This window comes from Panthera leo, chromosome C2 (genome assembly GCF_018350215.1).
Source record: "Panthera leo isolate Ple1 chromosome C2, P.leo_Ple1_pat1.1, whole genome shotgun sequence".
Classification (NCBI taxonomy): domain Eukaryota; kingdom Metazoa; phylum Chordata; class Mammalia; order Carnivora; family Felidae; genus Panthera; species Panthera leo.
In genome coordinates this window covers 31,771,422-31,797,500 of record NC_056687.1, presented here as the reverse complement: position 1 = coordinate 31,797,500, position 26,079 = coordinate 31,771,422, and the positions used below count along the sequence as shown (strand labels likewise).

General features: G+C 36.1%; 1 protein-coding gene across 4 annotated transcripts in view; it reads left to right on the top strand.

The window, feature by feature from the left end:
• ROBO1 (roundabout guidance receptor 1) overlaps positions 1–25,704 on the top strand; it is a 401,546-nt gene extending 375,842 nt beyond the window's left edge. For all 4 annotated transcript variants that reach the window (XM_042955684.1, XM_042955682.1, XM_042955683.1 and 1 more), the window contains 5 exons: positions 6,133–6,539; positions 9,618–9,770; positions 16,907–17,215; positions 22,618–22,814; positions 24,062–25,704. In XM_042955684.1, the coding sequence (XP_042811618.1) occupies positions 6,133–6,539; positions 9,618–9,770; positions 16,907–17,215; positions 22,618–22,814; positions 24,062–24,076 (1,081 nt within the window). In that variant the 3' untranslated portion in view covers positions 24,077–25,704. The remainder of the gene's footprint in view (positions 1–6,132; positions 6,540–9,617; positions 9,771–16,906; positions 17,216–22,617; positions 22,815–24,061) is intronic.
• The last annotated feature ends 375 nt before the right edge of the window (positions 25,705–26,079 follow it).

The following is a 26,079-nucleotide window of genomic DNA, read 5'->3' as shown; positions in this document are numbered from 1 at the left end:
CAATTGCTCTTTTATCACGCAGTTATATTCTACATGTTTACTATAGAAATATCTGATAATACAGATAAACAAAATGAGAATGCAAAAGTACCAATGATGGGTGTCGTCAGAAATAGTCACTGTTAAGACTTCAGTAAAGATCTTTGCAGTTTCTCATCTCTGTATATACTTACCTTGCTTTGAATTTGTGACGTGCCCATGTTATTTTATAAGCCACTCTTCACTGAATGGTGTATTTTTCCACATCAATACCTTTTTATTTAGATATTCATATTAAACAAAAGCATACTGTGATTTACTTAAACAATTCCTTAACATTGGAATTTAAGTTACGTCTACATTTTTGATACAGTGCTGTAATTCTCATCTCTAGTTAAGTCTTTGAGTAACACCTCCTCTCAAACCCTTGACCTATTCAGATGCCTGCCCCATCAGCGGATGGCTTCTGTTTCTCATCATCCTGCCACCCCCCTAATGACGTACTCATTAAAGATAGATAGCTATTTCTCTACAGATTTCACTCTGAGCATCAGACCCTTATATCCAAGTACTCGTTCCTATAGATTTCAGCTGCTTAAATATCACTGAGAACAATACACATATCTCCAGCCATAAAGGCACTTTCCTACCTCCGACAGCCATTTTCTCTCGCCTGTATTACTGTAATGGTCCATAAGTGGTCTTGTTGCCTTTAGCCTTGCCCCTTCTTCAATCTAATCTTCCTGCTGCAGACTGTGCAGAGGCATTTTTCCTAAAATGCAGCACTGATCAAGTCTCTCCATTGCTTAAAATCTCTCAATGGCTTCCCATTTCCCTTAGAATAAAGGCAAGATTCCTTAATGTAGCAATCAAAGCCCTTTGTGATCTGACCCCTGCATGCCTTCCCATCCTTATTCATCACCACTCACCTCTTCTCTGTTCATGGTGCCTTCACTCTAAGTTTCTTCTAGTTCCTGGAATGATCAGTGTTCTCACCCACCTTGAGGTCTTTCCACATGCCATCCTGTTTTCCGGGAACACCATTATCCTCACTCTTTTTTGGAACTAACACTTATGTATCTTTTAGATCCAAGATTAAATGGTAGAGGCTCTCCACAGAATCTTTTTCTGATGTCCCAACTCTGAGATAGGAGCCTATTCTATGTGTTTCCACAACACCTTAGACATCCTCTGTTTGTGGATACCTTATTATCATTGCACACTTAATTAATTGTTTGTCTCCTTTACTGGATTAGAAGCCCCTTCAGGTGAAGAACAAATCTACTTATTTAGCAGAATTTCTAACATGATGCTTGACTTCCGCTTTCTATTGCCACCTAACAAACTACTCTAAAATTTAGTTACCTAAAACAACCATTTTATTTTCCTCACAATTCCATGAATCAGGAATTCAAAAAGGATTCACCCGGGCAATTCATCTCTAATCCACATGGCTTCATTTGGTCTGTTGAGGCTGGAAGATTTACTTTGAGATCAGTTTTTTTACCATGTGTCTGATATCTCAATACCCTGTGGCTTCTCTCTGTCTCTACCTCAGGTCTCATCTGTTACGGTCTCTTCAATCATAGACCAGGCTTCTTGTAACATGGGGATCTCAGGGTTGCGGCACTTCTTACATGACAGCAGGCTTCCAGGAAGGCAGGAAGAGGAAGTTTCCAGGCCAGTTAAAAGCCACACTCAGAACTGACACAGTTCCCTTTTGCTGTATTCCATTGGTCAAAGTGGTCACAGGGTCCACCTGGATTCAGGAGTATAGAACTAAATTCCCTCTCTGGATGGGGGAGTGGCAAGTTCTCATCCAGAAGAGCATTTGGAATGGGAGATATTGTCATGGGCATCGTTGCAAAATACACTCTGCTGTGGCCTGATATATAGTTGGCTCTATTAAGTATGTATGCCTTAAAATCATATCCATTTATGACTCGAGTATAAAGCATTCCCCAGGCTTTTTTTGCTTGTGATTCCTTTGGTCTCTGAACCTAGCAGTCCTCACTGTAATAGGGGCAGAGTGAATATTTAAAGAATGAATTCATTTTTTACTGTTATGTTTATTGATTAGGGGCATAAATAAACAGTATGATGTATATTAATAAGAAATTACTGAACTAAAACCATTATATCACTGCAACATTTAATTAAACATTTCAGACTGGCTTTAATATGGATATTGCCATTCTGGCATTCTAATGAGCTTGTAGATATTCTCTTCTTGTCTAATACTATGTAAACTAGGTGACCAACATAATAGTAATCTTTCTTCTCCCTTTTCAGACAGTAACTATGAAAATCATATAATTAAACTTATTTGTGTATACTGTTTCAAAAAGTGTTCCTACTGAGTTTACTGTAGTCGATATTTAGCAAAAAATTCTCAAGTAGAAAAAGTAATTTTCAGGTATGGGCTAAGAGATTTACCAATGTATTATTAATATAGACAAACCGGATATGATACATTTGGAAAGAAAAGACAGTAAAAAGGCAAAGGAGAATTAAATATCTTGTCTATTTACTAACTGGGTAGTGGTTAATTCTACAGAGTATTGAAGCTACAACAGTTTTAGAGAAAAGCTCAAAAGTATACATTTCCCCCTTTGTCTTTTGCCTGGTAAATTGTATGTGGTGAACTATATAAACACCTGCTTTCATAAATTAATGGCATTGTTTCCTGTCTTCTCTCGAACATGTTTATGAAGACATCATTTTTGCAGGAGCCTAGAGTATTGTGATTTGCAGTCATATACTCGTACATTATTTCAGAAGATGTTGAAACCCCTCAGGGAGAAAAATCTAGAGGGTTGAGGTTCATTTGTGGCAAGTCCCACTTGAGTGCGGCATCTTGAAATAGCTTTTTGTTTTCAAATAGAATATATTGCATATTTCAAACTGTACATGTTTATCACACATTCCCTGGGCTTGCCTTATTTACAGATGGTTTGAATAAATTTTTCTCTCTTTCCTCAGCATTTGCACAGGGATAGTAGTTAAAAGCCAGGCCTTGTTTAACATGGAGCTGCTTTTGCTGTACAAACGTGAATTATCCAAATACAACAATGCTGGCTTCCTTTCATAGTGAAATTGGCTGTTCTACATCCCTTTATTGATGGTCAGAATAGTCCCCTTTGTGCTAGAAAGTCTTACATGTCTTTAAAAAAAGAAGTTTCTTGTGGTATTTTGGATGTGCATGCTGACAAAGACTGTAAATTGACTTTTAAGTATGGTATTTTATTGCAGTCCAAATTAAACAAAGATTTTCCTCTTATGTGTACAACACAGTCCATACTGAAACAATTATCCATTTTAATCTCTTAAATAATTTCAGCTTTGGCATATTCTCCATATTTCTTTTATTGCCACATGCAGATGCATTAGAAACCACCCAGAAAAAAAAATAGCACATTAAAGAACTGTGTATGTATGTACATATATATGTGTGTGTGTAAATTAGTATGTTACATATCATATGTATGTATATGTATATATGTGTATATGTGTATATATGTGTATATGTATGTAATAACATCATTCCTAGAAGGAAGGTGTTAACCTGAGAAGTGAAATGTGGGATTAAATTCTATATTTGATACGTACTAGTAGTGGGAATTTGGGCAAGGTCTTTAATTTTTCTGAATTTCAGTACCTCATCTGTAAAATGATAATAAAAGCAGTTCCGTGGAAAGCTATTGTAAGAATCAAATGAGTTGGGGCACCTGGGTGGCTCCGTCGGTTAAGAACCTGACTCTTGATTTCAGCTCAGGTCAGGATCTCACTGTTTGTGAATTTGAGGTCCGCATCAAATTCTGTGCTGACAGAATGGAGCCTGCTTGGGATTCTCTCTGTCTGTCTGTCTGTCTCTCTCCCCACTTGCCCACCCCCCCCCCGCCTCTCCCCTGCTCTCTCTCTCTTTCTCTCTCTTTCTCAAAATAGATAATAAACATTTTTTAAAAGAATCAAATGAGTTAGTATTATAAAATATACTTAGTTACAAAATAAGCGCTCAATAAATTAGTTATAGTATTTTAATGATCATTTATTTTTAATGCTCTCTATTTGTGTTAACACAACATGTTGATTGAAGTGTCTCAATTCAGTGAATTAAAAAGCACAAAACATTTTTCTTTGAGCCTCTGCCATCTCACCCTCAAAACTGTGCTTTATTGAACTTCCTTTATTTCACTATAGTAGGTCCCTTAGATTTTGACCAGATCCTCTATGACTTTGTTTGTTTGCTTTTTTTTTAATTTATTTAAGGCCCAATCCTATTTTTTTTTTAATTTTTATTCCAGTATAGGTAACACACAGTGTTATATTAGTTTCAGGTGTACAATATAGGGGTACAGCAGTTCTTTACATTACTCAGCACTCATCACCTACGAGTGCCCTCCTTAATCCCCATCACCTATTTCACCAATCCCCCACCCACCTCCCCTTTGCTAACCATCTGTTTGCTCACCGTCTGTTAAGAGCCTGTTTTTTTGGTTTGAATCTTTTTTTTCCTTTAGTCATTTTTTTTGTTTTTTTTTTCTTAAATTCCAATTCTGTTCATTTTACAACTATAATCGCGCACTCCCAGACATCCTTTGCAGATAGTATCTGTCTGTGGTTATGGTGGCATGGAGTGACAGGGCATTCCCTGCTTTTAACCACTTTCATCCTCCTCCCTCTTCAGGATCCATTCTCCTACAGGTAAGGCAAGGAAGAGGGAACTTAAAAAAGGACAAGGTAGTTGAAGATCCAGTCTTCTCCTTGGTTAGCCCCGATGAGTATTTTATGTCATCTGGCTTGTGAGTATTATAAGAATGGTGAGGGAAATGGGCTTCCTCCCTGATGAAGGACTCAATCCTGGGCAGCATCTCTAGGCATTTGTAGTCCTTGAACAATTCAGCCGCATCTTTAGGTGGATTACCAGCCAGTGAAATTCATGCTGTGTCTTTCCTAGCCTCCCAAACTGTGGAGGTGACCAGATGGCACTCGATCCTCATCTTACACTCCTCTAGTGCTTATGCTCAGGTTGGCAGACTGGTGTGGAATCTATCCTCCTTACTTCTCAAAGGCACAGGATTTGAAAAAGTATTCTTATGACCCTTCCAAATGACATTGTCCCTTATGTCATCTCTTTTACCTTGCTTAGAGAGCATTGGGACTGTTGAGTAAGACACTGACTAAGCAGTCGTTCAACTAGAAATCACTAATGTCTTCCTTTTTGTCAGACACTTTTCTAAATTAAGAGTTAATCTCTGGGCATTCTCCCCCCCTCCCCCATTGGGAATAACTTCTTTCCACGAACCTTACTTCAATGAAGTCAGAACACCCTCTGTCCTCTCAGCCATCTTTGCATCTTATACTCACTGTGGGTGATGGTGTCAGATGGTGGTAGAAGGATACCTGACGTTGTTCTCCAGATCTGTGGAGAGACGACTGAAAGTAATTATTGGTAACTCTGTGAACTTAAATTGTACAATACCACTCACATTGTCCTCAGCTTTTGCCCTTAACTAATTCCAGTATATCAAGAAAATACCTGTAAGCTTTCTATTTAACAGACAGGTGGAATAATGGTGAAAGTGATAGGCTTGAAAATAGCTAATCACCTTTGGTGTATAATTAATTCAGAGAAAAAATGCTCTTGGCATGCATAGCCTTTTATTTTAATAGAATCTAAAGGAAATTGTCATATGCTGAATGTGTAATTGTTCCATCCTATGAAATTCTACTCTCTGTAGTCAGAACAGATGAGTCCATTTGCTTGGAATGGTAGGAGTGGAAATGAAGAAAAGGGAAAGAAACAGGTTTATGGAGCAATCTGTTTCAGAACTGATGTCTGTTGTCTTTGGTAATAATAATCTATCAGTAGTATTCAATAAGCTTTAAGACAAGTACATAGGCATATGTTTCCAAAGAATGTTTTACTTCTCCTTCTTTAATTGAATATAATCCAAAAGATAAAACATAAGGAGACTTACAGGTAGCTGAGTATATTCTGTTACCCTTGAATTAAAAGAAAGCCCAGCTTGGTTAAATTAGCTTCACAGAAGCAAAGATCAAATCAGTGTACTCGTGAATTTCTTGGATAATGTATTTTGTGTATGTCCTAATAACGAGCTGAGCCAAACCTGTTTATTCATCTTCCTGCAGACGGCAGCCTGTGAGTCCCCCTCCACCACCACGACCGATTTCCCCGCCACATACCTATGGCTACATTTCAGGACCTCTTGTCTCAGATATGGATACGGATGCTCCAGAAGAGGAAGAAGATGAAGCAGACATGGAAGTGGCCAAGATGCAGACCAGACGGCTTTTGTTACGTGGGCTTGAGCAGACCCCTGCCTCCAGTGTAGGGGACCTCGAGAGCTCTGTCACTGGGTCCATGATCAATGGCTGGGGCTCAGCCTCAGAGGAGGACAACATTTCCAGTGGACGCTCCAGTGTTAGTTCTTCCGATGGCTCCTTCTTCACCGATGCCGATTTTGCCCAGGCAGTGGCGGCAGCAGCAGAGTATGCTGGCCTCAAAGTGGCACGTCGCCAAATGCAGGATGCCGCTGGTAAGTTGTGTACTTTTCACCAAGTTGGAAAAGGAAACTCGGTATGTTTATGTCACTTGATAATTACCGCCTATGATCTTCCGTCTGATGTGAAATGCAACTATTACCACTGCCTTTTATTTGCTGCCTAAGGAAACTAAGTTTCAAGAATATGACATAACTCAGTTATTCCCTTTCTCCTGACAAGACTTTTTAAATCTTCTGGTTTATTTTTATTTAATAAATCCTGTATGTGAGTGGCACTCTCTGGGAAGTTCTTGTTTTTACAAAAGTCATAGCAGATATGTATACGGTTTCTTTAGGTTTGCCTATAGTCAGCTGAGGTTTGTGTTACACGATTTTTTTTTTTTTTAAGGTGCAAAAAGCAACCAAAATAGAATTCATCGTGATAGTTCTCTTATACTGTTATCTAGGAGAAATAAATAAATTTCCAGAGGGGGAAACGCCACCATTGGAAAATGGGCTATTTGTCCTTAACTCCCATGCTCTTCATGCCCTCTCAGAAGACTACTTTAGTGAGAAAGGTAGAAAGATGTGTGTAATATGCATATATTTTCAAGCATACATGTTTCATATTTAAAGTAAACATTTTAATCTAATAACTTGGAGATAAAGTTAATCCAAATGCTCGTGTATTTTTTTTCTGTTTTCTTTTTTCATTACCAGTAGTCTGTTTACAATGATCATATATCTATCCTTACGTTTTGACCCATTTTTATTTATCTCCTACTCCCAACCTTGAGTAAATAATATGGAAAGGGAAAGAATTTAGATTTAAGCCAAACATTTATCACATAACATTTATCTCCATAGAATGTAATATATGCATATATATACATATTTTACATTCATATACACATTGTGTGTATATGAATTTCTGGTAGCCAAAAAAATACAAATATTTGAGTAAAATAATGTAGCCAGCAAAACACATTTCACAGAAATAAACAACTATCACAACATATCAGTAATTGCTACCTTGTTTTGTTGTTTTCTTTTTCTTAATTTAGTAATTATCACATAGGTACTTTGCCCTGTTCTCTTCAGATACTGGATTGGTCATTATTTTTTATCATTTATTGAATATATTCAGAGAAAATAAAGTTATTTCTATATGTTATTTATCAGGAATGTGTTGTGGGGGAAAAAAAGTCTAATAATACCTTTCGACCTTTTTTGTAGAACATGTATTTATTTCAGCCATGCTAATATTTTATGAAATTCAACCAAATTTCCCCTTTTTTCCCTCAGTAGCTACTAAATATAGTAAAATAACTATCCATACCTACCTATCCTCCTTAATAAATAACATCTAACTGTATACATAGCTTTTATTTCTTCTTATTTTTTAATCCTCTATTAAAAAAAAAAAGAAAGTGAAATTAAGCCTCCCAAACTACTGCTTTCAGATTGCATTAAGGGTGTGTTTCAGTTCATTAAATCAACAAAACGCTGAAATAACATCAAAAATTCATCTGTAAACGACCTTATGCCTCAGGGTCTATGAGCAGTAGATGGCTTTACACAATAGAATGAAGAATGTGCTCAGTCCCAGCCCTAATTCTCTCTTTTCATGGGTATGTAACTTTAATTGTAATAGTCTCCATCATGGCTAAAGAGAGTTTGGTTTAATATTTTATTGTATTGTAATTTAGTGGCACTTCTGGTTTTCGTTTGACTCATAATTATAATGAACTAAACATGCATTGGCCTCTGCTTGTTAAAATGGTCTTTTCAAGAAGGGGTGCTGCTTTTCATATGACTTGAAGTTAATATGAATGAACAATCCAATCAAATTGCTTCTCACTTGGCCACGTTAGTGTATATTATTTAATATGCTTCAGTTAGCATTTTTAAATACATTGGTTTCACTGTATGTGGCCTGTCTATAGCCAAAAGACGTGTTGGCTAGTTCAGTTTGAAGTTTCTTGTAGTACAACAAAAAATTCCGGATTTGTGTGTCTGGAATTTCTAGAAACCAAGATAATGAAGGTCAAGTATAGGGCCACGATTTCCCTTGCCATTATGGATTAAATATTTTGTGCCATTGTAATACAACATGTCTGTAAGACAGCCAGAAAATTGGAGAGGACTGAGATGTACCATGTATAACTAGAAAATTCAGTTATCACTGGTACCTGCAAATATTAACCCCCCCCCAAAACAAAAAAACAAACCACCTCTACTACTACCAAAAAAAATAGAAGTTTCTGGAAGGGTCACTTTAAGTATCCAGAATCAGCAAGTAAACATCTTATCAAAGAAAAGAGCAGAAGTAATTTTAGACGAGTCTAAGTATGTGAGCTACCTTAATTTCAGGCCTCCTTAAGATAAATACCTCAGAATGTATTAAGCTATTGGGAGTCTGCCTTCAAAGAATAGCATATCTATTTAATTAAAATAAGGGAAGTATTTAGTACTGTTCATTCTTAGAATATGAATTTCTTTTTTTAAATTTTTTTAATGTGCATTTATTTTTGAGAGAGAGAGAGCACGAGCAGAGTAGGGGCAGAGAGAGAAGACAGAATCCGAAGCAGGCTCCAGGCCCTGAGCTGTCAGCACAGAGCCTGACACAGGGCTCAAACTCACGGCTATGAAACCATGACCTGAGCCGAAATAGGGCACTTAACCGACTGAGCCACCCAGGCACCCCTAGAATGCAAATTTCTTAAGGAGTCTGGCTATTCCCTTGAGAAAGCAATAGCCACTGAATATACTATGCAAAAATTTAATTAATATCTTTGTTTGCTAATAACATTTTAGTGAAATTAGTTGGAAAAATAATTGGGCTGTTTTTCTTTAATAAGTGGTATCAAGAACTTTAACAGAATAAAAGTACTACAGTTAAAAAAAAAAAAAAAAGACTGGCAAATGCTCTCTGCGCATTTTTTTTTTCCAGTGGATGGGTCAAGCAAAATGACAAAAATCCTATTATTTTCTGGATTAGTTTATTTCAAGCTATTTTTAGGAAATTAGGGATGCTGCTAGTTGCACTGTTTTCCTTTTATTATTATTGTTATAATTAAAATTCATTGATGAGTTTAGCTCTGATTTTTTTCCCTTTTTTTTTCTCCTCAGGCCGCCGACATTTTCATGCATCCCAGTGCCCAAGACCCACAAGTCCTGTTTCTACAGACAGCAACATGAGTGCTGCGGTAATACAGAAGGCCAGACCAGCCAAGAAGCAAAAACACCAGCCAGGACATCTGCGCAGAGAAGCCTACACAGATGGTAAGTCCATTGAAACGCATGAAAACATCTATGAATCTCGCCTATTTTCCCTGGCTCTCTAGGACTAGAAAATGCATCCACTGGCATTAGAAATTACATTTAAAATTCATTAATGGTAAGCTGCATATTCCTTATCGAAATGCTCGACTTTGGTATCTTTGTTAAGCGTCTCTCGTACTTCTAATGATATGGTTATTTAAGAAACTAAGAATAGTGTCTACTTTCAATATTTTTAAGAGGTTATTTTTGTAGTTGCAAGCAAATAGACTTTACTGTAGCTGAAGTAAGACAGAGAAGCAGCCTTCATCACATTCACTGGTAAATCTTCCGAAATATCCTCTCTGTTTTTTTGCTTTGCTTTTGGAATTTGGCATTCAAATAGAAAACAGTAAACTTATTTGAATGTTAATTCTGGCTATAGCGGTGTTACAGTCTATTTTGTGCACCGAAGGGCAAATCGAATAATCTCCTTCATGCCTTCACATACAATATCGACTCTCACTGAAGAGGTAACGCTTGTATTCTCAAGGGAGCACAAGAGACTAATGCAAACATTGTGATGTTGTCTAGAGAAAGCCTTTAATGAAAGTGCCTCAGGTGGCCCAGCATTTATTAAACCGCCACCTTCTCGTTTTATAAACAACCCCAAGGGCTTTGTTGAAAATTCATGTAAGATAAATTCTCTCAGACTCACCCATCTTGTCAAGTTTGCTACATTTACTAAAGGGGTGGGGAAAGAAGGTGTCACAGACACTGTCCCACACCTCCTGGTCCTCTCCAACCACAATCTGATTAGGACTTTCATTACCAGTCAGCAATTTTTCAAAAAGGGCATCATTTGCCATTATCATATGAAAGCCTAATATTATAGATCCTTATCCGAGGTTACAAGGAGGGTTTTCTGAGGCACTTTTCCCTGTGATTCCTGCCACTTGACAGAAAAATTTAATACAAAGCTCCCAGCATGATGAGCACAAGTAATTTTGCAATGAGTGGCTGTCCATGCTATTATCTGTACTTTATTCAGAGTATTTTCTCTCACTAGCATCTATCTGATATTAGACTACATTAAATACTGGCATGACACGGCACACCTGGGCCTCCTGGCTTCTGCCCAGGACTCTTTTGTCAGTGAAACTGAGCTGTCAGAATATTATCTGATTTTGAAGGGTTATTACAGTGGCTTTGTGAATGTTTGCCTCTGTGAAGGGACAAACACTAGGTGTAAATCCCCAAACTCTATCGGCAGTTTTACATTTATGGGACCCCTGTAATGGCATTTTACAAGTTTTATAGCTGTCCTATCAGTTTTTATTATCTGGGAGAGAGCGCTCCTGACTGAAAAACTGGAAAACTGGTCGAACATCAAACCTTGATATAAACATATCTACGTTAAATACATAAGGGAGAAAATCTGGCCTACAGCTTTGTGTAGCTCTTTCTACCTCATTCTTTACACTTGTTTTCAGGGACTTCTAGCGCTCAGTGATGCTTTTTTCAAAATGTTTTAAATAATGTGAACATGCCAAGTTAAAGGGCATGGTAACACAGTTACAAACTACACTATGCTTGAAAATTGTGATCTGTATTTATTGTCCCGCATTCTGCAGTACTTTTTTCAATGTGCTTAATAATTAAATATGAATTCTAACTCATCCCGGAATAGTAACTGTTAAACTGAATGATGAAACACCTAAGTTATTTTTTCAAAGTTAATTTTAGAATACCAAAGAAATACATTGAAATGGTTAAAGCCAAAACATTAATTTGAAATGTTATTTGGATTTTTCATTGTTTATTTCACAAAAGTGATTATGCAAAATTATCATGGATCTAAAGTCTTGTGGAAGCCAATAATTATTTTCCCAAAGTCATAAAAATAGATAAAATGAGGAGATATGACTAAAGTTATTTTTACAATTTTAGCTTTAACTTCCTTTCAGCATTTTGATAACCATCTGTCTCTTAGTTATGTTTATTGTACCAAAAAGTCTTGAGTTTAATTCTGGACACTTTCTGATTTGATGAAGAAAAAAATACCAAAATATGTGTGTTACTTTATGCATATCCCACAATACATATTGATTAAGTAAAATCAAGTAAATGCAAATACTTTTTTATGCATCAAATAAGAGAAATGCACATAGTCTTGTTAGCAGTGGCTATGACATGGAAACCAAAGTCATTTTCTCAGAAATTATTTTCTCAAAATACTATACTGCATTGTTTGAAGAAAAAATCATAGACTATTTCATGAAGAAACTCAGTGGCAGACACAATTTGTACAATTTATTAAGAAAGAGAAAGGGGAGGGGAAAAGAAAGAATTTAGAGTTGCCAATTGTTAAAATGTGCATTAAACAAGAGGCACATGGGTGGCTCAGTTGGTTAAGCATCAGTCTTTGGCTCGGGTCATAATCTTCCCGGTTTGTGGGTTCAAGACCCGCATCAGGCTCTGTGTTGACAGCTCAGAGCCTGGAGCCTGCTTCTGATTATGTGTCTCCCTCTCTCTCTGCCCCTTGCTCTCTCTCTCTCTCTCTCTCTCTCTCAAAACTAAACATTAATTTTTTTTAAATATGCATTAAACATATTCGTAAGACATGGAGGGTTTTTTTTTTAATTTTTGTTTTTTGATGATTAAAATCTTAACTATGATGGATGAGTTTGATGACTATCAATAGAATTCCTTTGTTAACTATTTTCAGAATATAGTATAATATATCAGTCTTGAGTTTGTAGTGTCTTTACTTTGTAAAATATGCTTCAAATTATGTACTTGCTTCGTAGAACTTATGTAAACTATATATAGAAGGCTAAAGAGTGGCTGTGTCTGAGCTGATGAAGAGTAGTTTACTATGATCCTTGTCTGTCAACAGCTATATTAGTTTCTAGGGCTGACATAACAAAGTGCTATAAGCCAGTGACTTAAATGATGAAAGTTTATTTTCTCACAACTTTGGAGACTAAAAGTCCAAGATCAAGGTGTCAACAAGGGTGGTTTCTTCTGAGGCCTCTCTCCTTGGCTTGTAGATGGCCATTGTCCCCTTGTGTATTTAGTCAGTCTTCCTTCAATCTCTGTGTGTGTCCTAATCTCCTCTTCTTATAAGGAAACCAGTTAGATTGAATTAAGACCCACCCCAAGGACCTCATTTTACTTTACCTCTTTAAAGATCCTGTCTCCAAATACAGTCTCGATCTGAGGCACAAGGGGTTAAGATTTAAACATGTGAATTTTGAGGGGACACAATTCAGCCTATAGTAGCCCTTGAGCCTCCTGATGGCACACGGCACTGTGACCGTACCTTACTCTGTATGTAAATACTACACCTCTTAGAGACCCAGGGAGTACTCAGTGCACAACAGAGTACTGTATGCTATAGTCACAATGACAGGCAGAATCTATTTACTTATTTCATATTTGCTGCGTACAGGTTTAACCCAGATGAAGGGTAGGATTAAAATATATGAATATTTATCAGTCAGAGTCTTTGTAAGTTAAAGCCAAGCATAAGTGCATTTCTAGGACCTTCTAATAGATTCTTCCCACCCCCTCTTTTCAACCCTTTCGATGCATTTACATACTTGATTTAAAAACCAAATCTACATTATTTCTCTAGCCCTACTTTTCATAAATTATAAATTCACCACCCTCTTTGGAATGATGTTATTTTGACTTGATTTATCATTAATTACAAGGTCTTGGGACTTTAAGCGGTTAAGTAAATAGAGTGTTTGATCTCCATAGCGAGTTAATGCTGGCAGAACTGTCTACATGCACATGCTTTGCATATTACTTTATATACATTATGTTGGTATTTGGAAAGTATTACAGAAAGAATGATGTTTATATGATTATATAAAGAGTCTGTACATACATATAACATGCCCATGATCCTGTTTGTTACTCTTGGTATGAACTGGGTGAAAGTACTATTTATCATTTTGTGAAACATGAAGTTGTTCATACTATAATAATCCCTGCTTTGACTCAATAATCATTTTATAATACCTGCAAATTTTTATTTGGTAACCGATTTGTATAAGAAGCAAAACCTGCAAGCATTTACCTCTCATTGTCAATTAGATACAGAAGCGATTATATATAGGAAGTTAGAACTCTTAAAATTACCATTGGGTTCTCTTCTCATTTTCTACCTGTGTCATAGAGCTTCTGGAAGTAGATTGTGTCTCGAGAGTCCTGTATTCCCAAGATTTTGTATGATCTTATAATAGTGGTAATCATTAGCTTTGGTATCTGAGGAGCCCAGACATTTTATGATTTGATGATAGTGGCAGTTACTTTGTGCCAGCTTGATAGTCTGTGTTTGCAATTTGGGGTTTAAATGTGTAGCAAGGAGATGGTGCAGAAATGAGCCTGCAGGCACTCACTCCATCTGCTGCCAGGTATGCTCTCAATTAGACTTTTCTCCTTCTTTCATTGCCAGTCCCAGGCTTGGTCTGAACATAGAACCACTCTGCCTTGGGTCTCTTCGCTTTGAGCCACTAAGGACAGTCTATTTTTTAGCTCTCTCTTTTTGGTTATTTTTGCTAAACAAGTAGCAGATGAGGGAGGACTCTCATGATGGTACCTTTTTTTTTTAAGTATCATTTTTTTTTTAAATCCATTAAAGTAGTGAAGAGGAAAATCAGTCACAATGGCACTGGTAATATATGTTGTAAGACAAAAAAAATGTTATTTAGTAGAATCAGGAGAAAGTTAGTACATTGGCTTTTCTCTGGCCACCATTTTAGGTAATGTTTAGAGGCTATTTATATGAAACTAGGACATAATGAGCCATGAGAACTAACAACAACAACAAAATGCAGGTAAAAGATGGACAGACCACTTTTAATAATGGAGTCCTAAGTAAAATAGCTGGTAGGAAGATGGTACCTCAAAATTTCTGTTTTCAGAAACCAATACAGTGAATTCCAATGCCTTGTTTTAGCATGTAATGTCAAAATAATATTAGTTAAGAAAAAAGTTACTTTAGGGATAAAATTAATTCTTTTTAAAAAAATATGAGAATAAGAAACACTGATTGTGTCCTAGAACTCTTAATTTGCTATTATATTAAGAATTTCTAAGAATATTTTAATATTTCTAAGAATATTTTAATATTCAAGAATTTCTCATGCTGGCATATGTAAATGCTGGTCAACAGAACATTGTTCAGTAATGGTAAAACATACAGAAACAACCTAAATATTCCTCTGTACAGATTGGCTAAATAAATAATGATATACTCATAAAAGAGAGGATTATACGAAGTTTTCAAAAAAAGAGGTAGAGCTGTATGTACACATAGGGAAATGTATACAACTACACAGGTGAAAAAAATGCAGTTCTCCTTATGTCAATAAGAGAGAAAGGCTACATATTTTCACATGGTACTTTTTGCCACCACATAGGGGTGAGTAGACTGACACTGTACCACCAAGGTGTGGCCAATTTATATAGTCCCTGATGTGAATGATGCTCCATGGAATTATGCAACACAAATATGCCTGATTTGTGTGTCTAAATAATTTCTGGAATGATCTATGCAAACATATGCAAACTGATTACTTCCACATAATCAATATTGAGTATTTGAAATGGAGATGGAGATATACGAGGGGTTGTACTTTCAAGTTCTTATGTACTTTTGATTTATTTGTAGAATGTAAATGCATATTTTTTGTTTAGAATGTTGATTTTTTTAATACTAAGCATTTAATACATGTTTTATAAACACTTTTTAGTTAATTTATTCTGTCATTTAGGTATTCCTCTTCAAATCTGAAAACATTACCATTTCTGAAGTCATGATTGAAAAAGCCATGCTGATAACTACCAAATCTCTGTATCTCTGGTCTTGACCTCTCTTGAAACTCAGATTCTATGTACAAAAACCTGTTGAACATCTCTATCTAGGTACTTCAAAGTCTCCTCCTTTTCACTTTTGTAAAACTGAACTCCTCCTCTTCCTCTCTGGGCCATCTCTTTCTCATCCCCTCCTTCCTTATCTTCAGTGAAGTTTCTGTCATCCACCTAGTCAACTATGGTGAAAATCGTAAATGTCATTTTAGATTCTGTCCTGTCCCTTCCCTGCTAGATTCCATTGATCATTAAATGATATTGATTTTTCTTTCTTAACCTTTCTCAAATACATTTCTTCATCTGAACAGCCACCAATGCAGTTACATCCTCTATCATTACTTACCTGAGCTATTACAAATTGGATTCAAACCTTTCCATGCTAAAGGCAGAACAACCTAAAACTAGAATCTCTTCATATTCTTCTAACTTTCCAACTATTATTAAGATATCTATTTCTGTTCCCTAAAATGTACATGGGGGCAAAGGTAGCACCCCTTAAAGAATGTAAATTTTCTAGATATCAAATTTTTACCTACTTGTATTGTTAGGTATGTCTATAAGACTTTGAATTATATAAAACTGTGTGCATAAAGTGTGTATAAAGTGATAGGTAGATGAAATTAACTTACATTTATACCAGAGATTAGCTGGTTTAAAACCTCTGGGTGCAGATACAAAGTGCAGCAATCCCATCAATGGATGGTAGATTATAAATACAAAATAGAATGTAATAATATAAAGAATACTGAACCAGAAATTAAGAATCTAAGGGCATTGGTCCTAGCTCAGATCACATCTAGATTTGAGGTTGAAAACTTAAGGTCTGTGTGTTCAAGTTACCCTTTTTACAGAATGAGAAGGGATTTAGGCTAGATTAGAGATGGCAAATACGTCTCAACTCAAGTGCCAACCTCAATCAATTTGAAGTGGTTGCCTGAAGAGTAAGGGTATGCATTTGGGACCAGGAACATTTTGCTGAAATCAATTAAGAAGGTCTGTCATGGTTGGGGGAGAGAGAGTTTGAGCACATATGCCCATATTAGCTATCCCAAGACTAGGTAATCTTTAAGTCCCAGCTCTATGATTCACTATTTTTGTGCCATATAACAATGAGGATAGATTGAAATTGTTGATCTTCTTGTTCCTTTGTTGCCTTCAAATGTTCCAGTTCATTTAAGATGTATTACCTCACAATTTTGTGTGAATCCAATGGTAATACTAACATTTAAGTGTAAGTGGTAGACTTTTACAGTATTTTAAATTTTTCTCTCTAGATCTTCCACCTCCTCCGGTGCCACCACCTGCTATAAAGTCACCCACTGTCCAATCCAAGGCACAGCTGGAGGTACGACCTGTAATGGCACCCAAACTACCTTCTATAGAAGCAAGAACAGACAGATCATCAGATAGAAAAGTAGGCAGCTACAAGGGGAGAGAAGTATTGGATGGAAGACAAGTTGCAGATATGAGAACAAATCCAGGTGATACCAGAGAAGCACAGGAACAGCAAAATGATGGGAAAGGACGAGGAAACAAGGCAGCAAAACGCGACCTTCCACCAGCAAAGACTCATCTCATCCAAGGTACCGATTTATTCATACAGCAAATAAATATAGATTGAACATATATTTTGTAAGTTACACTGTTAGGTTCTCGTGAGCCATATGAAAATGGATAAGATTTAGAAATTTGGTCTCTAATGGAGGAGACAAGCATGTACTCAAATAATTTTAATATAATTAAATTAAATTTGTAACATTATATAAGACTTCCTTGGAGAGGTGTCATTTGAATTGGGTTTTAAGGGAAAGCATGATTTCAACAGGTTAAACAGGGAGAAGGGGATAGCAGATAAAGGAAATAAATGGAGAAAAAACATGTAAGTGTAAAAACCTATGTTTGGGGAACTTTAATTTCCAGTTTGACCAGAGAATAGGTTGCTTCGGGCCCGGCACAGATAATGAAAGATAAAACTAGAGAGGTGGTTGGACCAGATTGGCAAGGCTGGGAATATGACTCTAGACTGTGAGGTTTATGATACAATCAGTGGTGAGCCAGCAAAGAATTTTGAGCAAGAAATGACAGAATCAGATTTTTAGAAAAAGAATTGGCAGCACTCGATAGTGAAGGAAGAGACTGGAATCTAGTAGATGAAAGTATCAGGTCACTGTAAAATATCTAGGTATAAAATAGGAAAACACTGAATTAAAATAGGTATGTGGGGAAATCAAGGAGAGAACAGCCTCCACTGGCGTGTCAGAGATAGAGCCAGTAGGAATTGGTGACTAATCGAAAGTAGAAAAATAGACTGAAACTATGGAGTAAAGCAGAAGTTACTCAAATGTTAATTAGATGGCCCTGCTGACTAGTGGAATATAATTGTACTAACCAATGTGAGAAAACAAAACAGAAAAGATTTCTAAGGGAAAATATTTTCAATGTTGAATGGATTAAGGTGCTGACAAGAACACAGATATGAAGAAAATCAATAAGACTTTAGACAACTGAGTTTAAAGATCAGGGGGAAAGGTTGTGAGTAGAGAGTGGATTTTAGAAACAGCAACACAGGGTAAAATTGTGTGAATTACAAAGGCTAAATTATCAACAGTGATATATCGGTTAAAGCTGAGCAATCAATTCTCTGGGAGGAAAGCAGAGCAAAATCCTAATTTGTGCCCATTTACATACTTCTGTTGGGTAGTTACTCCCAAGACAGCTGGTTTCAAGCTGCTAATATGAAGTCAGTGAATGTGGAGTTGGGAAGACTTGGTTACTCTTCTTTTGCTGAGAACGTGTGAGCCAGTTTCAATGCACCAATAATCAGCAGTGATTATATTTAAAGACTAGGCACAAGAATGACTTTCTATAGTGGAAACTAAGATGGATCCACCCAGAGATATAAAATAATCAAGATCTCTAAGCCAGAGAAAATAGTGTCCTAGAAAGAATGGAGGAGGAAATTTTAAGACAGGAAGAAATCTAAAATGCCACACAGAACTGAAAGTTGGATGTCAACAGGAGGTGGGGGATGGGGAGAGAATGCCTAAAGATTTTGCAATATGTTATTTGTGGGTGGTATTAGAACTGTTTTTAGTAGAGTAGTCAGAATAGATGCCAGACTCTAAGGAGTTGTAAAGTAAATGGACATTGTGAAAGGAGGTGATGAGCCCTTTTCAGAAGGCTGGGAAGAGAAGAGGTTGGGAACAAGTTTGCCAGGAAGGCAGAATTTGTAGAAATGCTTTAGGATAGTGTATTTGAGCATTATTAGATACTAAGGAAAAGAAACCATTTAGGAGAAAGAAATATAATAAAGGGAAGATTGGTCATAGTCAGAAAAGAGTGGTAGGGTAATGAATCTGAGAAGCCTGTACAACTACTGCTGTATTTTAATAGATATGTTGTGATAAAATTAGACATCAAACTCTCATTCTTTTTATTATGGGCACCTGGTCATTAGCAATGTCCTTTCAAAATGGGAGTCAGTTTCACTCTCTTATGTGGCAGGAAGCCTGAACTCCTAATCTAGGCATGTACTCAGCAACAAAGTGATGAGTGGGGGTGGACACCCCCACTATATGAGCACAAAGTACTTGGTGTTATTACCACAATCCAAAGTTTGAAAAACTTAGCTTGCTTGTTATCAGTTAAGCAAAATGTGATCTGACTCTGACTCTTTGATCTATTCTATACTCCAAGTAGTGACTTATAAATACAATGTCATGACATAAATTATGAAGTTTATATGTGGCCTGAAAGTATAAACCAATTTGCTGCTACAAGTAAGCTTCCTCCAAAGCAGGTGGGATTTTTCAGGGAAAAAAAAAACAACTTACAAACCTGGAAAGATATTGGTGTATACAGAATTAGAACAAAGAGATGGAATTATTTTATCAATCTTTAGACTTTTGATAAGTTGTCCTTTGTGTTATAAAAATATTTCTAACTAAAGAACTATTGCTGGAACTATTAATCTAGAAACAAGGGACCCTATTTCATGGAGAGCACTGAGTTACACTGACCAGATTATTATTTTATGTCTTGCTTTCCCAAATTCTGATTTGAACCATAACTCTGTGTATATGTGTCATTAAATGATTGTTTCTATGCATTGCTATAATTTTCACCTTCATAATTCAGTTGACATTATTTAAAATGAAAGAGGCACCCTGATTTACATGTGTAATGAATGGTCATTTTTTAATTAAAGAGAGTGGTCTTCTAGACTTGAATGACTGTTTTGCTGACATTTACCTCAATTAGTTCAATTTATTTCTACATATATCAAACATCCACTGTGGTATAAAGCATTGTACTGGTCTTGAGATTTATGTGTAAGTATGAACCTTGACCTCAAGAAGCTTACAGTCAGAGTTGGAGACAGGTTATCTGTAGATTCACAGACATATTCATATTTGGTATAACGTTTATGATGCTGTGATACTTGAGAGTCCAGAGAAGGGACAGTTAGCCCAGTCTTGTGGGGACGTGAGGTAGAAAACGACTTCTTGATCTTTCCTGGTGGAAATAACACATAAGCTGAGTGACCGGGGTGGGTGGAGTTTTACTTGAGTAAGAAGAGTGAATAGATTGTTCTGGCAGAGAAACTCAGCATGAAAAGCTTTGAGGTACATTAAGAAGATTATAAATTCAGTGTGACTAAATAGTAAATGTGGTCAAAGAGGAAGCTCTTGAGGTAAATGTAAGTTTAAGTCATAGAGTGCCTGTAGTTCCTATAAGAAGGCAGCTGAGTGAATATGTTTTAGAGAGGAATAGCTCAAGGCACAGAGATCTATTGGAAGATATCTGCAACACCTGGACAAGAGATGTGGAGAATATAAACCAGGCGATAGGAACAGAGATGAGTGAGTGGGAAAATTCAACATTAACATTTTTTTGTGTTAAAAGTCAGGCTCACCTGTGTACATTTGAATGTGTGGAAAAGGTACATTGAAAGAGTGCCGGAAGGTTGTTGGAAGGCAGGGAACACTCTAAAATAATTTCAGTTTTCTGTGTTTGTTTTCTTAATAATTAGTGTTGTCATTAACTATATTAGAGAATCCAGAAGAGAAGAAAGGAGTGGACATGATGAAGTCAATGTTCAACATAGTGAGTTTGAGGGCGCTTAAGAGGAAGTATTCAACATAATTCAAAAATTGGAAATATAAATTAATGATTTATCATAATAAAATAGTAATTAAATCCACTCATTCACTCAAAACTATTTATCAATGACCTGTTATATGTCAAGTTGAGAGTATATCAAAACACAAAACCCAGAAAAATACCTGCCCCCGTGACAGTTACATTCTAGAAAAGGTTACAATTTGTGAGAATGGATGAAATTACCCAGAGTGAGTGGGAGAAAAATGTATATGTATACACTAGGGTAAAAGTAGAAATTTGCAGGGCATCAACATGTATGAGGCACTCTATAGGAAGAGCCCACAGAAAACTGTCCAGGAAGGAAGAGAACTAGAAGCTGGGAATAGTGATGTTTAAATTGATAGTGGTTTCCAGATGAAGGCAGCGAGAAGTCCAGAGACATAAGGGCTGAAACATGATTAGCATTTTCAAAGTCAACAGTGAGTTTTCTCTTTCATAGTGGTAATGTGGGCATGCATAGATTTCAGTGCGATCCAGAGTAAATGGGAGTTGCATCTACCACTATTGAGTCTAAATTCAAGAAGCTTTGTTGAGCATTAAGGACAGAAAGAAGCTATTGTTTCATGTAGAGCACAGGCTTAACAGGAAAGTTTTTAGCAAAAGACAGATTTTATATTGTAGATTGACAAAAATTACAGTCAATGGAGAGAAGAAGATTGGTAAAACAGGGACAGAAGATGCAGGTCACAGGAGTGCAAGTGCTATGAGGCAAGGATGCAGGAACAGTGGTCTTCATGGACTGTGAGACCCCAGCAAGTCAGAACCTGGATGATGGGTAGAAGTTGTAATGAGTAGAATGGATGGAGAAAGGTGCCATCAAGGAGGACTAAACAGGTGACATTAGTAGAGTGGTTGACCTTCCCAGGAAGAGAATGTTTTGTGCAAAGGTCAGGGAGTATTGACTTCGAACTGGTGCTAGTTGGGATAAGAGGCAAACCTTCCTCATTCTACTGGAGAGAGCTTGTGTGGAAACCTCAGGGGAAATCAGATTGCATTCAGGCAGCGTGGACAGTAGAAGCATTTGGAGGGGGAGGGGAAATGAATATAGAAGAGTTGGTTTTTCATGTGTTTGGTGTCCAAAGAGTGGAGGGAACAGGCTTTAGAGAGAAGTGAGCAACTGGTGGAGGCATCAATACAAGCAGCACCAAATTTAAAGCAGTAAGAAGATAGAAATTCAGAAGATGGTGTTTAATTAGAGTGGCTTGTGTTTTGAGCTAGCAATGTGGCAAACTTCTGAGATTCAAGGTTCTACAATGTAAATACAATGTTAAGATGGAGGTTGTCTCGAAAGTGAACCTGGGCTTGATTCTGTTTTGGTAGTTTGAGGAAACTGGGCTTTGTTTTTATCAGTGCCTGAAAATGATCTTTCATAATTTGCATAGAGATTTCATTATCTCCTCTGTTTTTACAGCAACACTAGGGGCTCCTCTGGGTATACATATTATTAATACTTTTTTTAGAAAAGTGGAAACTAAGGCCTAAAATAATTGGATATCACATAGTGAAGGAGAGAACTGGAAGCTCTGTCTGATTCTAGCTTTGGTTTACCTCTTTTAATGAATTTGGTCCCAAGTGAGTTTGAGGTAGTCAGGAGCTTGTGAGTGAAACAAACCTGAATGCCAACCACTACCAGGAAGACAAGACTTGTTATTTTCATTTTCATGACAATGCTGCTTTTCAATTATTGTTATAAAATATCCTCACTTACTCCTCAAAAACACTGGTGCTTCCCCATTCAAAATTACAGACATAAGTGATGATACATTATACAATGAAAATGCATAATGGTGTTCATATGCACTTACTATATTTCATTACACAGAGGATATTCTACCTTACTGTAGACCTACTTTTCCAACATCAAACAATCCCAGAGATCCTAGTTCTTCAAGCTCAATGTCATCAAGAGGATCAGGAAGCAGACAAAGAGAACAAGCAAATGTAGGTCGAAGAAATATTGCAGAAATGCAGGTTCTTGGAGGATATGAAAGAGGAGAAGATGATAATGAAGAATTAGAGGTATCTATAATTTTCTCCAAGTTTCTCAGCATTATGCTAGTTATTAAATCAGCCTCAAATTTAGAAATATGTATCAGGCCACAGAAATGTTTCTGTTTTACCACAAATGCCAATGTTAGTGATACCAGAGACTAAACTTCTGTGAATTTAATGATTTTCTTGAAATGCATTCCAATGTTTTAAATGGTGATAACGGTTTCTTTTTGGATCTAGAGGTCATGTTCATCTGCAGATATTCATATAAGAAGTTTATATGGCAAACATGTTGTTAGGAAATAAGAACTATTTCTCTAGATAATATATTGTATAGTACTGTATTGTAGTAGGTTGTAAAAACCAGTAAGGTGACAGAGTTATAAGGATGTAAATGAGAGTGCTTAGCCTGTGTTATCTGCCGCCCTAGTAATCACTGGGGTTAATCTAACTGGTTGGACCAACTATCTTCCACCTTAATTCTTCTGCCAATGAGAACATGATCCTTGACATTAACCTTCCCAGAAGAGAACACTCTTTGAGTCAAATATATACTCCTTTGTTGGAATTTATAGATAGCAATACAAGATAGAATTGGCAATAAGTCAAAATAAACCAACTTTTAAGACCATGTTTCCTCCATTTAATAATAATAATAAACAAGTTGAGGACAAATTTCTCTTCTTACAAATATATTTAAACCCAAGTAGATTGTTAAATGAACGTTCATCTTAAACTTTTAAGAATAGAAGATGAAAAATTTTAAGGCATAATATCTAATTGAATTTCCTATAATACCCAAAACATTTTGATTTTGAATTTTGGAATAAGAAGATTTTCTTCTTGCAGTTGTTGTGATGAGAAGCTGTTTTATAAGTTGTGCTTGTCTTTTTAAGGAGAAGAACTTTTCTGGGGGACAAAAAGTTACCAAAAATAACTCTAATACTTAAACCAATAAAATTTGAGCTATAATGTTGAGTTGGGGACGGGGTAAGTAGAGAAATCCACCTTCTGCTGCCCCTCTCGCTCCTGCCCCACATACCCCAATACTGCAACATTCTGTAGAACACAGTTTGGTGCTTGTAGAGAACTATTGGATCTTCTATCAAAATCAGCTATAAAGACAAAGGAAATTAGTTGCCATGAGCACTTTTTAACATATGCCAGGGAATGAAGGAAGAAACGCAAATTATAAGGATAAAAACATATACATCCATATAAATATAAGACTATAAGACTGATTTTGAAATTTACCAAAAACTTATCTCTTACAGGAAACTGAAAGCTGAAGACAACCAGAGAGGCTTGTGCGATCCAATGTGAAAAGTATCTCTCAAGATGCCTCTTGTCTGATGACACATGACGCCAGATACAATGTTCAGTGCAATCAGAGTGTAAAAATTGTCATTTTTATTCCTCTTATTGGAATACCATTTTTAAAAATTTTATTGGAGTTTTATTGTTGTTGTTTGATCCTTATCCCTATGAAGAACTTCCCTATTCCCCTCGCTGTTGGAACAAACCATTACACTTTACTTCTAGCAAGGGAAGTACTTGACTTCTTGCTTCAGTCATCAGCCAGCAAGAGAGAACAAAACAGTTCGTTTGCATTTTGCCCCTGAGATATGGCATTGCACTGCTTCTATATCAAGCCAATTTTATAGCAAAGTATTGATCAAAGATACAAAATTGACTAATCAACCTCATGGCAAGGGCTCTCAAGATATAATCTTTCTATAACCAACTGCTACTGCAAATTAAAACATATTTCATTTTCACATGATTTTAAAGTCAGTCTTTCATACCACCCTCTGCTGGGAGAAAATAAAATAGAATACATGCAGAACAACCACAAGTCGATTTGAATGGGGTAGAAACATTGTAAATATATACTCTTTGCAACCCCTGGTGGTACTTTATTTTGTCTTCATTTCAATCATGGAAGTATATTCTTACTGGAAATATACTTTTGGATAAGTAGGGATAAGCCAGTTGGATCTCTGGTTGTCTAGTCATTGTCATAAGTAAGCCTAGCAAAAAACCTTGTTCTATTTTTCAATCGAATGCAATTATTAATGCATATTACAAACCAATGGATGTTTTTAATGACCAATTGAATAAGGACATCCCTATCTTAACTGGCCTAAATTTCTTCTGGTAGTGTCAGTTCAACTTTCAGAAGTGCCACTTAAGGAAGTTTGATTTTTGTTTTTGTAATGCACTGTTTTTAATCTTTTTTTTTTTTTTTTTTGGTTTTAAAAGCACAATCACTAAACTTTATTTGTAAACCATTGTAACTATTAACCTTTTTTGTCTTATTGAAAAAAGTGTTGAGAAGCGTTTTTAACCTGTTTTGTTAATGCTCTATGTTTGTATTTGGAATATTTGAATGATGACAGGTGGTGAAGTAACGTGCATACTTTATTGTGGGCCATGAACCCAATGGTTCTTACTTTTCCTGGACCTAAAGAAAAAAAAAAAGGTTTAAGTTTGTTGTGGCCAATGTTGAAACTTATAAGATTTTCTTATAAGCTCAAAGAGAGGCATTAATTGCTTTGAATTGCCAAATGATGCCCTCTGACTGTAGATTTTTATGATCCTTTTTTGTCATTATATGAATTTCATTGACTTGATAATTGGTGCTATTTGAAGAAAAAAATGTACATTTATTCATACACAGGTATCAGGCCTGACCCCACTGGAAAACAAAGCCAAACAAAACTGAACCACACAGAAAAAGCTGGTGTTCACCAAAAACTAAATGTGTTCACTTAGATAATTTGAAAGTTACATAGAAAGGGTGTGCAGTACTAAGGGAACAATCCATGTGATTAATGTTTTCATTATGTTCATGTAAGAAACCTCTTATTTTTAGCCATAATTTTGCATACTGAAAACCAATAATCAGAAAAGTAATTTTGTCACATTATTTATTAAAAATGTTCTCAAATACATCATTCTTTCTTGTGTTGATTTCTTTTGTTTTTTCATTGTGTGATCAAATTTATTCCATTTAGTCACAAAGTTGTGCTGTCTTAACATTTCACCACTGTATTATCAGATGAATAAAAATTCTGTTTTCTGAACAACGAGGCTTTACTTATAAGGAAAAATTCTCTGTTTACTCCATGGAAATTAAGGCTGTAAGATCAATCAAGACCTAAAAGGCATTTGGTCATAAAATAGCATTTTAATATTAAGGATGTACTAAAATGTTTTTTATGTGTATCTGAATTTCAATTAACCTATTTCTGAAATAGTTAGGATTCAACTATGATACATCTAATTTATA